The sequence below is a fragment of the Castor canadensis genome, chromosome 5, assembly GCF_047511655.1.
Source record: "Castor canadensis chromosome 5, mCasCan1.hap1v2, whole genome shotgun sequence".
NCBI classification, from domain to species: domain Eukaryota; kingdom Metazoa; phylum Chordata; class Mammalia; order Rodentia; family Castoridae; genus Castor; species Castor canadensis.
The window spans coordinates 67,687,567-67,703,239 of record NC_133390.1 but is presented as its reverse complement, the minus strand read 5'-3'; the positions used below and the strand labels follow the sequence as shown (position 1 = coordinate 67,703,239).

The 15,673-nt window shown below is 43.1% G+C and overlaps 1 protein-coding gene across 13 annotated transcripts in view; it reads right to left on the bottom strand.

The window, feature by feature from the left end:
* The window catches only part of Pla1a (phospholipase A1 member A), a 36,649-nt gene extending 23,172 nt beyond the window's left edge, over positions 1 to 13,477 (bottom strand). For 6 of the 13 annotated variants that reach the window (XR_012447960.1, XR_012447961.1, XR_012447962.1 and 3 more), the window contains exons 1-4: positions 13,233 to 13,476; positions 3,276 to 3,477; positions 1,292 to 1,469; positions 722 to 830 (exon numbers count right to left, since the gene is read on the bottom strand). Coding sequence is in view for 6 of the 13 variants with exons in the window: in XM_074073227.1 (XP_073929328.1) it covers positions 722 to 830; positions 1,292 to 1,469; positions 3,276 to 3,477; positions 13,233 to 13,305 (562 nt within the window). In the remaining 7 variants the exon portion in view is untranslated. Of the gene's footprint in view, positions 1 to 721; positions 831 to 1,291; positions 1,470 to 3,275; positions 3,478 to 13,232 lie in introns of all 13 variants that reach the window. The other 7 variants (XR_012447959.1, XR_012447957.1, XR_012447958.1 and 4 more) reach the window with 3 other exon arrangements.
* Positions 13,478 to 15,673: the final 2,196 nt, after the last annotated feature.

The following is a 15,673-nucleotide window of genomic DNA, read 5'->3' as shown; positions in this document are numbered from 1 at the left end:
CTCCTTGCTCAGGATCTGTAGCTGGGGCTATAGACACATTCCACCACACATGGCCCATTTGTTGAGACCAACTCTTTATCCAGGCTGGCCTTGAACCATGATTCTCCTGATCTCTACCTCTGGAGTAGCTAGAATTAGAGGCATGTTCCACCATACTGGGCTAAGTTGTCTTTCTTAAGGTAACCTCTGAAGGACCCAGTTTTCTTTTGTTTTGTTTTGGAACCAGTTTTTTTCTGGCTCTAAAGTGAGCTTAATAATATCAACTATTTGGCAAGGACTAATGTGAATAATAGTCACTTTCAGGAGCAAGTCAGTATCATCCCAAAGGAGCTTCTCCGAGGGACTCACAATTGTCCTACCTGAGGGCCTGGAAGCCGGGGTCTGGAAACCCCAGTCCCTTATGGCTTGAGATGGCTCCTGAGGTATAAAGTCCTCAGCACCTTTGCAGGTGTTTAACAAAACTGTCTGAAGGCAATTTCCATGCCAGGCCAAAGATATGGGCTATTACAACCCAGTTACAGATGGAGACACTAAGGCTCAAAAAGAAATACATGGCCTCCTATACTAACTGTATAGTACCATACCATTTTGTGCAAGAAGCCCATAACAAATACATTTTCCTGGTAAGAGATGACTCCAGCATAAGAACACAGGCTCAACCAGAATCTTCTACAGGGCTCTCATCTCTAAGCCATGGGAGGATGGGCAGGAGGAAGGTTACCTGTGATCCGTCCCAACTGGCCTTTGTAGAAGTGTCCCACCACACCACCAACATGGGCTCCCAGGCTGACACCAATGATGTGGATTGAGGACTCTGACACACCCAGTACCTGGAACAGGACAGTGACAGTTTCATTTGAGCCAAAGCATCTTTTCCCTGAGGCTTTGGATTCAGAGGCCCCTGAATATGACACACCCATGACACATGCTTCAGAAAAAGGGGACTTCCATCCTTGACCACATGTCCTCTTCCTGACTGCCCACCCTGACAATCCCCTCACTTCAAAGTGTGTGAATAATTCAACACCATTCCCTGTGAAGGAGCGCAGTCCACATTCACTATCTATTGTGCAGTGACACATTTGACAGATGACAATCATGAATGTTAATGAGGCTCAACAACCTATCTGTGGTCAGCCCTCCATGGGGCCAACTCAAGATTGAACTGAAGACCAACAGCTGGTGGATGTTTCTGCTTAGGCCCCAGTCCTCCTTAAAGGGTCCTCTTTTCTTTCTGACAGCTCTCTCCTCCCTAAGCAGCCTAAACTCACCTGAGGTCTTCTGCACCTACCAGGAGTTTACTGAGGAAGCGGGAGATCTCGAGGCTCAGCTTAACCACATTTTCCACAGCTGAGAAGTAGACACCTGATGATCCATACACCCAGTCCACTGCAATCACGTTCACATTTGTTGCCCGCAGAAGGGCTCGAATGAATGTGTCAATCCAGGAAGGTTTTGTGCCTAAAGCCCTAGACATGGGGCCAAAAACAGAGGAAAGTTACCTGTCAAGCTCATATTCATTGTCACAGAAATGTCTATGAATCCCAAATGCAGAGAAGTCCAAACTAAGGAAGGAGTATAGGGGGAGTCAATCATACAGTGCTCTGAGCAGAGGGAGGACATAATTCTAACGTTGCGAGGCCTTCTGTCCAGCAGTGAACTCCATGTATAAATTATACAAGGGCACCTCTTGTTCCAGGTAGATGCAGCCTCATGCCAGGGTTCAGAACTCAGGGTGGAAAGTTCCAGTCCCACATGCCTTTAGTCAGGCACCTTTGTGCGATACACAAACTCCATAAACCATACACATTGCTCTACCCTTGTTTTGTGTTATTTGTGGACAAGAAAAGACAGCTTTGTACCTTAAGAGTTAAGATTTGCAATCTTAATTCTAATTCTAGAATACAGGCTCTTTCCTTGAGGATGTTTTCATTCACTTACTCACCCATGCACTCATTCAACAAACATGTGTGAAGTACCTTTTGGCCAGGGAGTATGCTAGGCGCTTTCCTAGAAATGAAGACTAGTAAGGTATAGTCCCTATCCTTCTGGAACTTACAGTATAATAATACTTTTCTGAGAGAAGAATAATGGGAAAATTTTCAGAAAGCTTTCCTTCAGATTGGGATCAGGAAAGTTTTTGCAATGCCTGCCACTGTAGGAACAATGTGTGTATACCCACATGGACAGAAGAGCACAGACTGGGCGTATGCCCTGGGAAGCAGTTTCAGGGGATTTGGGAGTAGAAAGAATGACAAGCCTGATGAGCTCTAGCTGCAACCCATCCCTGGACTGGAGATGCACAGTCAGCCTTGGATAATGGCGAACTCTGAGCATTGCCAGGAGGGAGACTTTGGATCAAGAGTGAGGAAGTACCTCTAAGGAAGTATGTGGCTAGACCCCTGGAGTCCAGGGATCCAAGAGAGGCCAAACATCAGGAAGTGCCCACTTGAGGCTTTCTGCCCACCTGTTCATCAGATACTCTCTCTCAACTCTAGGTGTTCTATGGTACTGCAATTCCACCATAGCCTCTTCCTCCCAGAAACCTTTCTCTGTTTTTGGCCTTGTCAGTATAATATTGGGAAAAGATGTTGAAGAACGTGTAGTGATTGACTTGAAACTCAGTGATTACACATTACAACAAAATTTGGACTGTAGGGTATCAGAAATTGCAGAAGACAAGTACCTAGTTCCTGAGAAATGCTAACCTCTGGGTACCATGGAAGCAGCACCTATAAATAGATGTTTATCAAATCATGAAACCAAGGAAAAAGTGAAAAGAAAAAAAAAAAAGGAAATAAGGTCCTGAAAAACACCATGCTGTTACCCCTGAACGATCATGCAAAACCTGTGACCTCGTTGTTTGAGGTGAAACACTGAAGTGTAGGTTGCATGACAAGATTCACCTCAGATAACAAGGTCACAAGTTTTGTTGGATTATTCAGAGATGATAACATGTTGTTTTTACCCAGAGACCTCTGATACCATCCCTATAAGCTCTGTGTATACAGTGACTTGTCCAGGGTCACACATATGTACTGACCTCTCCAGTGTGCAGACAAGACTGGAGGAGTGATGTACGTCATTGACAGAAGAACAACATATGTGTGTGCACATGTGTATGAGACACCTTCAAAGGCAGAAGGACACAAGGGACAGAATAGGAGATGGGCCATAAGTCTGTTCCTCCTCTTGCTCCCCACAAACTTCCTTTGGCATTATGGTCCCTTTGTATTTCTTAGCTGAGAAGATCCTATTAGTTACTTAGTTCTCACCTGAATCCATGAATAATGAGTTTGGTTCCTAGAGTGGCATTAAACCCAGTTTTTTGGATGTCACTGCTGTCTTCCACTAGCTGCCCACAGCTAGGATCTGAAGGGGCAAAGAGGAGAAACTGGACTTTGAGGTTGGTGCCTTTGAGGAGGTTGGCATTCTGGAAGTCAGTGCACTTTGGCTGTGGGGTAGGAGGTGCATCCCCTGGAGGAAAACAAAGCAAAACCAGATATACAGACTGAGGTCATCTGCTTGTAGAAGGAAAAATGAAGAAAGAAATAGGCTTACTGGTATAGGGTTTATTATAAGTGGGCTAGTGCATCAACTGGTATTGGTTATTGGTTAAACACTGCATCGATTCTCTAACCAAAATCTGTGAATATTTTTCATGTTCTCATCAGAGAAGATGAATATCGCTCAACTAGAGGTAGCTAAAGACCACGGTGAAGTGGCTGTTGTTATGGCTGAGTAGAGTGCCTCTCTCCAAAATCCATACATTGAAGTCCTAACCTCCAATACCTCAGAAGGTGACTATATTTGGAGAGAGAATCTTTACAAAGGTACTTAAGTTAAAAAGAGGCCAGAGAGTGGGCCCTAGTCCAATATGATTGCTGTCCTTATAAAAAGAAGATCTTTGGGCAGGGACAGAGGACAGAGGAAAGATGGTATGAAGAAACACAGGAAGAGGATTGCCATCCACAAGCAAGGAGAAAGATCTAGAGTAGACCCTTCCCTTAGCCCAACCCTGCTGATATAGATTTCAGACCTCCAACCTCCAGAACTGTGACATACTGAATTTCTGCTGTTTAAGCCACCTAGTAGGTGATACTCCATTATGGCAGCCCTAGGAAACTAGTGCAGATGTCTAAAAAAGTACCCTGAGCAGTCAATGAGCAGTTCTCCTGGAGACTATGTCCCTTGCCCCATCTGAATAGCCCATCCCAGAAGGCTTCAACCCCCCTCCACCAACCTCATCACTTGTCCTAATGAGCAGTCCAGGACTCTCCAATGCCCACACATGGCTGCCTTGTCAGCTGGTAGAGAAGAGCCATAACCAGCCACACCAACTCTACAGCACCTTACACTGCACACCTTTAGACTAAGTATTTCTGGTCAAGACCATTTAGGGCCTTTTGCATGCTCTATCAGAAAAAAGACAGCATCAAACTCTTCCTTCCCAGGAAGCTGAAAATCTCACTCCTCTCAAGACCCAGCATCCCATCCCCATGTCTACTTCTGAGATGAAGAACTGCGGTCACTGACCCCCAGAACCTCCTGAAAGGAAAGACTGGCCAGCATGCATCTTGGCGCCATTGGGAGCTTCCTGGTTAGTGGCTCAGACCAGAAGTCCAGATTGCAGACTGTTTTGTGCAGGCCCCTTCACTGAGGGGTTGGCAGTTTTAGGTTGCTCAGTGCTTACATGCTGTCAGAGGTAACTGGGCAGTGCATACACAGCATAAGGTGTGGATCTGATAGTATGAGTGGATTGTGGGAACCCGGTCCATAGAGAATCCACATCCAGTGAAGCCTTCTAGAGCACCACCACCTCTTCTGCATCTGAACCCCAGACCTCATCCCTAGCACCCCCCCAAGCATAACCCTTCAAGCAGTTGAGTCTGGGACACCCTGGGATCAAGTCACTCTATGGGCAATACCCCTATTTCTATCCTCTTCCCCCCTGCTCCTCAGCCTGTACCTTGAGCAGATCCAGTAAAAGGCTATGCCTTTTGGGGCCTGAGGTCATTGAGGATGTGCCCTTGAACAGAATCATAGAAATTTAGACTCTTCTAATTCCTTTCTACTCCATGCTGAAGACGTGGCCTTTCTCTTCTATACATCTTGCCATGATGTGACATGCAAAGGATGGGCAAAACCACTGTGGCCACCTGATCTTGGACTTGAATCTCCAAACTAAATAAACATGATCTAAATAACCCTTTTTTTTTAAAGTTAATTACCCCATACATTTTGTTATAGTAATATAACTAATGAATATAATAAACCCCAACAACCATCAAAGAATTAATATCCTCCAGACATTATCTAAATAAAATGTTATAAAATTAAAAATTAATAATGAAAGTTATTTTAAAATACATTTGGAAATATAAAAACACTCTTTTTCAGCAATGTGTGGGTTAAAGAATAATCACAATGAATCTGGAGAATATTTTTTTAAAAACTTAAATGATAATAAAACAAGTACATATCAAACTTTGCATAAAGTGGCCAAATGCAGAATTTACAGTGTCAAACTAACGGGAGGCCATTGGACTGAGACAGCTCTGGTGCTTGAGTTCCTAACTCAAACCAAAACCCAACTAATAGAGAACATTGTTGGGTGGGAAAAAGAAACTTAAGCTTCACCAGTAAGAAGTTGCCCACTAATCTCCAACCATGGGCTTCAAGGATGCTGATCCTCTTCACCGAATCAAATCTTTTCTTTGCCTTGTTCTATAAAAGCTGCACCAATCTCTTCAGTGAAGTCCTGGACCATTTGTGGTCTGGAGGTGCCCAATCCATGAGTCACTGTTTGCTTTAAGATTTTAAGGTGCCTAAGTTTATCTTTTAACAGGGGAAGTATGTAACCTTAAATGCAAATACTAGAGGGGAAAGATTTAGTTTAAGAAAGTTAATCTTTCAACTCAGAAAAGAACAACACAGCAACTCTATATAAAATATAGGGAAATAAACATAGAAGTGATAGTTGAAATGAAAGAAATGAAAACAATGGAATAAGAGTGACACTGTGAACAATTTATGCATTATAGTTCAGGCTGAACTTTTGGGTATGTTTTTGTCTTTGACTCACCCCTTCCTCTCATCTCCTGCATACAAATGGTAAAGTAATCCTATTGGCTCTATTGTCAGAATCAAATATTCAGAATTCAACCATTTCACTAACCCAGTCGATACCTTGGTTTCAGACATCATCATTTCTGAAAACTGTTGTCATAGTTTGTCACTACTTTTCCTGCCTACACTTTGGCTTCTTTGGTCTACCAAAATTATCCTCTTTTAAAGTAAGTCATGGGTTGGGGTATGGCTCAAGTGGTAGAGTGCCTGCCTAGCAAGCTCAAGGCCCTTAGTTCAAACACCAAAACTGCCAAAAAAAAGAAAAAAAAGTAAGTCATGTCACACCTCTGTGCAAAAAGCCTCCAAGCCACTCAGAATAAAATCTGAAATCCTAGCAATGGATTACAAGGCTATAAACGATCAAATCCACCCTCTCAGAAACAGTTTGCCTTATCTTATTTGGTTTACTCTGTTCCAGCCAGCTCTTCTCCTTGCTCTTTCTCCTGCCAGAGGGCCTTTGCATCGGCTGTTCCTTCTGCCTGAAATGTTTCCCTTGGGGACCTACAGGATTAATTCCCTCCCCTCCTTCAAGTCAGCTTGTCAAATGCCATTTTCGCTTCTCGCCAACCTATTTAAATTGTGACCAGCTTATGCACGTCCTCCCTGTTCTCTCTGTCTTTCTTACCCTTATTTACTTGTATAGCAACCATCATCTTCTACTTTACTATGCAATTGACTAATTTGTGATACGTAGTGTTTATTACTTTTCTCCCCACATTAGAACAGACTTTCAGTCAAGGCATCAATTATATCCACTTTGTTCACTCTACTGCTTAGAATAGTGCCTGCTGTACACAACAAGCTTTGAAAACTATTATTCTTTGAAAAGAATGATAAGCTAGATGTACTTTTGATAAGACAGCATAAGGAAAAAAAGAAGGAAGTCACAAGTAAGCAATATCAGGAATAGTAAGAGGGTATAAATATAGACACAATTGACTTTTTCAAACCATAAAAACACATACCTATATCCACCCAAAAGTTGAAATATTGATATTTTCCTAAAAACTGGTAATTTCCTAGAAAAGTACAACTTACCAAACTTAGCCAAGAAAAAACAAAACAGATAATCAAATGTCAAACTGACATACAAAGGAATTGAAGCAGTAGTTTTAAACCCATCCATCAGAAAACTCCAACATCCCGACAGTTTTACAGAAAAGTTCTACCAACTTCATAATCCTCAATTTATCCATATTGCTCCTGAGAAGAGAAAATAGGAGACAGACTCCCAGACTCCCAACTCATTCTTGAGAATAATCAAAATATAATTTTTTTCTAATTTCCAAAAAATCGGAAAGAGCTACATCAAAAAGTTAGAAATGTATTTGTGTTTGGGTGGTAGGCTATGAATGATATTTTTCCATCTATTTTATTGTATTTATTTTCATAAACTTCATGTAAAATTTTACATAAAAATCTATCTATCTTCTAAGCTTTCTTATATCTTATTTATTTATTTATTTTCTGCAGCACTGGGGTTTGAACTCAGGGCTTCACACTTGCTAGATAGGTGCTGTTACTGCTTGAGCCACTCCACCAGCCCCTATTTTCTAAGCTTTCTGTCACAGGTCTATATTCCTTTTTAAAAACTCAGAAGAATACAAAGAGGTGCAAGAGGTAATACATTTCTCTTTAAATAGATAATCCCTGTTGATCCCTAAAAAGTAAAATTAGAAATCTTAAACTTTTCATAGACCCTCTTCCCAGAGGTAAATTCTACTTCCTAGCTTTTCTTGTGATTTCCCCACCCACCCCAAGGAAAAAATTATATACAGAGCAGGCATAAATTGCGTATATCTATATGTTCCTATTGTGTTGATTTTGTACTGGAAAATACCTAGAATTTAGCTAAAGAGAAAAGAATTCTATTTTGCAAGTTTAAAAGCACTAGGCCTTGAAGACTATGTCAATCAAACTAGAATACAACTCAGAACCTAGGACTCTTCGAGAAAAGGGAAGCGGTCAAAGGGAGGAAAGACCTTAGAAGCCCTTCTAGGATGCTCTTATCATAATCAATGAAGGTGGAAAAGAGAAGGAAGGAGGGCAAGAAGAGGGGGGAAGGGACAGAGGGAAGGAAGAGTTCTACGTGGATCCTATAATTCCTTGGGAAAAGAGAACTAGACTAATGGGCTTCCCTGGTTCTCTCTGGATGGTTTCTCTCTGGAATGGTTAACCCTGGCAGAGATGTTAGGTTCTGGTGCCAAAATTTCCCCTTCATGCAGGCTAGGAGTTTCCACACACATGAAGGACTTTAAGGATCAGAGTGACCCAAAAGTCAATTGACCAGCCAGAGAGTACCCCTATTTCTCACTCTGGGCAGCACATCTACACTTACCAGCTGCCCTCTGTCTATAACATTTCTCTGGAGCCCAGGGAAGGATAGGGCAAGAGTATTTATTCCAGGATAACATTGTGTTATTCATCTTCAATTTTCCTCTGTCAAAAACAGAGTTCTAGTCTCCTTCATCCTCATTTTTGCTAAGAGCTTCTTGGGACAGGCACAAGGAATAGACGCTACCACCATCTACATTCCAGGCATCTTTCTCTACTGGACTGCTGCTGTCTGCCAAGTGGGTGTGAAAAGGGCCACTGCACCAAGGCCACCAAGGCTCACTTTCAGGTGACATTGGTGAAGAGTTGGTTTGGCCTGAACTCACTGAGGACTTTTTCTTATTTGGTGCTGGGGATTGAACCAAGGGTAGCACACATGATAGGTAAGTGCTCTACCACTGAGTTACATTCCCAGCCCCAAAGGATTCATTTTTATAGAGCTCTAACAAATCAGTTAGGGAGGGAAATGACCCAGAAAAGACAGACAAAAGGATAAACAGACACTTAATTGAAAGCAAATCAAAACAGCCAATAGATACATAAAAAGATGTTCGCTTAATCATAATAAGAAAAAAATTAAGACAACAATGTAAGACTATTTTCTCATCGGATAGGTAATTCTAAAAATATTTGCTATTCTAGAGTGTTAGCAGAGAGGTGAGGAAATGGCCATCCTCACATATTAATAAATAGTTATAACCTTTTTGCAAGGCAATGTTTTTCACAACAAGTAAGAATGTGTAAGATATAAATCCTGTCACACCCAGGGACTTGGAGGGGTGACTCAAATAGTAGAGTGCCTGCTTTGCAAGTGTGAAGCCCTGAGTCCAAACCCCCCAAAAAATAATAACTTAAAAAATAAATCCTTTCAAACCCAGTATATATATGTATAAGCAGCCATTAAAAAGAATGAGGTAGCTCTGTATGTTGATATGGGAGGATTTCACATACTTGCACACAAATATTTATGTAATACACATCTTATATAAATAAGAATAGTTTATATAAAATATGCAGCAGTCACATTATACTTTTAGGACTGTGTGAGTTTATCATTAGCATATATTTCCATATATTAATTGTACTTTGTTTTAAAGTTTGAATCTTAAAAACTGTAATTTTCACTAGGGTTCACTTTATTTCTGTAACTTGGCACCTAGCCAAACTACGGAAGCAGGGATAGAGAGTTAAATACTGGCTTGTCCAAGTCTGAAAAAAGCCCATAGTTTCCCATTCTTGGGCCTGAGTGCTGAACAGGTGTTAAAGAAAAGTCATTAAAGGTAGGTGCCGGTTGCTCATGCCTGTAATCCTAGCTACTAAGGAGGCAGAGATAAGAGGGATGGTTGTTCGAAGCCAGCCCAGACAAATAGTTCCATGAGACCCTATCTTGAAAAAAAGCCCTTCACAAAAAAGGGCTGGTGGAGTGACTCAAGGTGTAGGTCCTGAATTCAAGCCCCAGTACCACAAAAAAAAAAAAAGGAAGAAAAAGAAAAGTCATTAAAGATCTTTAAAGATCTAGCAATGCCCACGTCTTGTGTGCTTGGCCTAGGCCAAGAAGGGAGTGGGATACTCTAGCAGAGACACGGTAGTTTCAAAATCACAACCAGACACACTTTGTTGTCGAATGTGGAGGTAACAGAGGAGTCACTGCATGTGTACCCTGTTGTGGGCTCCCACCACAACACGGCTCATCAGACACTGCAAAATGAGAGTAGTTCAGGAGCTCCCACCATACCTGACTCAATGTGCTAGGGGCAGCATCACCTTCAGTGAGGCTGGTCCAGACTGGCTTTTGAGAAGCGGACATTGCCAGCCCAGTGCTGACTGCTTCACCTCAGCTGCCTTTGCCCTGTCTCTATACAACTAAACCCTGAACTAACTGCCACCTCCTCTGAGCCCCAGCCTTCTCAGAAGACACATGTTCTCAGCTGACCTGCACCTGCTTTGTCAGTACACTCACTGAAATGGGCCACCCTCTGGACCCATTCTGTGACTACAGTGCTGTTTCAGGGCCAGTGTCATTTAACTAGTCTACATAAATGTCAGGAAGTAAAAATGAGGCCTGTCACCCGATCACTTTTCTCCTAAACAACCAATGTCTTTGATTTTTTGAAGGGCACCTCTGTGCCATGTCCTGGTGTAGGTTCTATGGATTCAAGGATAGTAAGAGACTAGCCATATACCCTCAGGAGCTCAAAGTCTGGCAAGGAAAATAGAAATTATCAGGAAAGCCCATAGAAGGCAGGGACACACCATGTGTGGCCAGAAAACTGTGCTGAGAGTACACCTGGAAAGACCACCTTACCCAAGTAGAGGAAGACTTCAGAAACCACCAAGATAGGACACGCCTGAGCCAGCTGGCAGACACAAGGGTCAGTTTGGCCAAGGAGCAAGCTCCACAGTCTTGACCTCCACATTTTAAGGAAAACACTTGAAATGTGTTGAGTGACTGAAAGTTTGCTCAGGTGCCCAGCCAAGAGAGTGAGTGGAGGCCCAGCTTCCACAGGGGCCCCATGCATCAACTGCTGTCCTCCTGTGACAAAGGATCCTCTTACCCAATGGGCACTCAGGTACTCCTTAATTTCCCTCATATTCATTTGTCCTCTTCCTGTCCTTTACCTTGATCTCTCTGCCTCCTTCAATCTCTTTTCTTCTCACTACTTCCTGTAGCTACCTTAATGCAACTTTTTCCTTTCCTCTTGGGCATATGTCTGTCCCTCTTGATTGTGTGTGTATACACACACACACACACACACACACACACACTTCTAGCTTTGCCTATCCACCTACTCATTTCATTTCTAAGATAGTACTTTTAGAAGAACAGGAAACATTAATCCAATAAATTTTATCACTGTTGACAATTAGGTGGGAAGGAAGAGATACATAGGAAATGGAGACTTCCCCTTCAAGATAGGTGTGAAAAGAAAGATGGCAGCAAAGGCAAGAGGACAGGGCAAGTACCCCAGAGGCCCTGCTAGCAAGTTGTTACCAGCTCACTTCCTGCCCAGGGCATCTAGAATGCCTCCAGGATATGAGTTGGACTGGATCAGTTTTGCCCTGACCCCAACCCTGCTACCTGGCTCAGGGTTTCTGCATTCCTTATGTCTGAGGCCCCCATTGAGAGGTGAGATTCCAAAAAGAGTTTGAAAACAATTCGCTACTAATCTTTCCACTCTCAAGTTTCAAATCAGGACAACCAGCATAATGCTTCCTGGTTCCCCAGCTGGTGTGGAGCTGCTCAGTGAGCAGGGACAAAGCAGCCCACCTAGTCTACGTCTCCAAACAACACCCACAACCCTTCAACAGTCTTCAGGGAACCTCCCATGGTCTCTTCAAAATGGCTCCCAACGGCCCTGTTCCCTCCTCTTCCACTGATTCACGTGACCATTCACTAATAATACAATCACCAGAGAATAAGCAACTGCAAAAGGTCAGACCCTGTGCACAGATTTTCTCATTTAGTCTTTCAGCATTCCTAGTTGGTAAAGATAATCTCCAACTGCAGGTGAAGAAAAGTCACATCCTCTAAGTCATGACACTACTAAGAAATAGCCAGGATTCAAAGCAGTGAGTGACACTAACCCAGAGCCTGTTGCCTGTCTGTTCAACACCTCCTCACTGAGCAGCATGCAACAACACTCACTGAGCACCCACTGTATACAGAGCTCAGTGCTACATGTCAGGAAGAGGCAAGAGCCCCAAACTCTCACCTTGTGGGAACAAATAACTGAGGGACAAGAAAGTCACATGAAGCCAGGCAGCAAAGTGAAAAGCCACCCCGGGTGCATGGAGACAATAGATCCATATGAGTTGGACTTTGGAGCAGGAGAATGAAGTGTTGCAAGGGATAGGAATCAGAAAAGTCCTCTTGGAAGATGGAAGGAGCAGAAATAGATCACTGGTAGTATGAGAGCAACTCCAGCAAGAAGGAGACACACATTATAAAGTCAAGGGATGAATTGGAGGCATGGCTCAGGTGGTAGAGCACCTGGCTAGCAAATGTGAGGCCCTGAGTTCAAACCCTATACTAAAAAAAAAGGGAGAGCTTTTCTTGCTTTTCTTGCAGAGAAGACAAAAACAGTGCGTTGTTGGGAACAGAGGGAAGGGAGCTTTCTGAGGGAGCTCTCCCTGCTGGTGAGGAGGGTGGGTACGTGAGGATGTTAATTTGCTGTATTAAGCAAGTGGGAACCATGGGCTGGTTCTTTACCAGGAGAAAGATACAGTGCAAATGGCAGCTGTGGGGAGCGGCTCTAACTGGCACCCTCAGTGAGGAGGGGCAAGTTATCACAACCCAGGCAAGGGGCATAACTTGGGTAAGGTGGGCAGGATTAGAAAAGGCATCTAACAATCCAAATAACAAATTCATAATGAAAACTTTCTAAACTCTTTTGGCAAATTTAAATTCTAAAACACATCTTGAAACAGTGGGTATTAGTAGGATGGAAGTGAATATTTTAGAATTAACCAAATTGCATTTTCTTATATTCCCCCCCGCTTTGAGCAAGTTGGAAAGGATTCTAATGCAGGTTTTAGAAAAATGAGTCAGCCAACCAGGGGAAGTTTAATTTTGGTGCCTGAGAAAGCATCCTGTTTACCCTCATTCCCATTATGATAGCAGGGGTTTTCTTTCCCCTCTTTTAAATTCGCCTCCAGAGAGGCAAAGGACTTTTAGGGGACCTTCCAATGGTTACTACTGATAGGACAGTTTAAGAAATACAGTCACTGACTGAAATAAGTTCCACCCAAAGCCTGAGCACCCATCCTACCTGAACTTCCAATGCTGAGCCACAAAAGAGACCCCCACAACAAGAAGCTTCTCTCCCAGAGGTCTGGGGGCATTGCTGAGCTGGAGCCTCAGAGCTGCTATGAAGTCAGCCCCAAAGCCAGAGGTACAGCGTAGTTCAAACTCCCATTAAACGCGCACTTGGGGCTCACTAATCATTAACTGGCCCCACAGCCAGTAAAAGAAAAATAAACCCTTCTTGTTTGTTTAACCTCCAGAGATTTCAGCTTCTTCTTCTCAATGAAAATAAACACACTTTCCTGTTTTTCTTTTTTTACCCAGGGGACATTGAAACACACTGTTCTTCCTCTCTGAAATGATTTACCCACCTCTCCCATTTCCCATTATGAAATGTCCTAAGACTGCTACCAAGCAGAGTCTTTCATCTCTAAGTGTTTACAAAACCCTCATTGTCTGTGGTCATGTTTGTCTGTCCAGGAAGAGGGAGCAATTGAAGGGTGGGACCCTCTCTTTTACTTTTGGATCCCTAGGACCCGGCAAAGAGAGGAGCCAATGAGACATGTCAAGTGTACTTGTACTGGACAGAGTGGAGGAAGATGAAATTTGCTTCTGGAGTGGGTTAAAGTAATGCCCCATCTCTAAGAAGAGATAATCAACTTCCCGAGTGTATGGACAAAGACACAGAACTCAGTAGAAAAGGAAAATGAACTAGCTAGACCCTCTTGGTGGAAATGGCAGAGCTGGGCCTGGAAACCACAGTGGGTCTGGCTACCACAGGTCCTCCTCACCAAAATGAGTGGCAGAAACCACAGCGTGTTTCTGTATAGGCGGGGCGGGGCGGGGGATGGCAGGCATTTGCCTGGCCAGCACTCCCTAAAGTATAACATGCTGGTGCAAGGCAGAGATGCTAGCATCAGGCCAAGATCCAACTTTCTAAACAAAGGCTGTGAGGTGAATATTGTCTACGTGAATGTGTTACATAGCTCTCAGGGCAGAGAGAGGTTAAGTAACTTGAAAAAGGCCGTGCAATTCCGGGATTAAAAACAGGATGAGTGAGCCCTAGAATCCATTCTCTGAACTTCTACACTGTGCAGCAACAGCCCCTGAAGAGGTATTGATGCCACGCAATCATGGGAGGACCAGCCCTCATTTCCCCTCATGCACGTGATCCTACTGCTCCAACGCTGTACCAGAAAGAAATGTGGCAACAAGCAGGACACAGCAGAGGTAACTACTGAAAGCTGTCCTGATGTCACAGACCAAGCCAGGCATACTAGTGCAGGTCTTTGAGGAAGAGGATGTCAGAGTGGAACTACGTGTGCAAGAGGTTGTTGGTCCTACACCTGTGAGGAATAAGAGATGCAGAAGGTGGGGACTGCCTTTAGACTGTGATGCAGATGTGACACTTGTGAAGCATAGTGGGAAGGAAAGAGGACAACATTGAGGCAGTCATGGACTGCAGCACAGTGCCTAGAATATTCTGGCCAGGCAAGTAGGGAGTCCTCAGGACAAAGTTGCTTGATAAAGCAGTCCTGTGTCATGTAGAAGTGAGTCTGTATTAGCAGCCATGCTGCTCAATACAAAGTGAGTGTGTCTTTATTTATTTATTGCATGTATTGGGAATTGGGGTCGTGATGCTTCACTCCCTTCAGTGATGGGGGTAGTGATACAGCTACAAAATAATCTTATGAAATAATAATTCCAGGCCTCACGAGCCTGCAACTACAAAATGAGGCCACATTAGTTTTTATTAAGTATATTTTTTCATAATTCTACAATCGTATGTTTATAAAACATTTTAAAGTACAAAAATGTAAGGTAAAAAACTAGTCTCTCCCTCTCCCCCTACTGTCACCATTTTCTTGTACGTTCTTCTAGAGATTTTCTGTCTCACCTCTTTTTGGTGGTGCTGGGGTTTGAATTGGGCCTCACACTTACTAGGTAAGCACTCTACTGCTCAAGCCTCTTCACCAGACATTTTGTGTTGGGTATTTTTAAGATAGGGTCTCATGAACTCTCACTCTCTGCCCTGGCTGGCTTCGAACCATGATCCTCCTAATCTCTGCCTCATGAGTAGCTTGGATTACAGGTGTGAGCCACTGGTGTCCAGTTTGTCTCAACCCTCTTTTGATTTTTATAGTTTTGGCTCACTACACAAACTCTTTTGAACATTACTTTTCACTCTAAACAAAATATTTTGGAGCTCCTTGTTCTTTTTTTAAAGGTTTATAGAATCCCATTATATACAATGTATAGTGAAATTTTAGTGCCTAACCTATCCTAGGATTTTCAGGAAGCCCAATCTTTTACCAACTTCCTCTTCAATCTAGGCCAAGAGCATGATTTTGGAAGCTTCCCTCCTGATGTCCTGTATGTTCTACATGTGAACACATGTACATGTACACACACACACACACACACACACACTCACATACACACCTCAGAAGTCATAATACACATAGT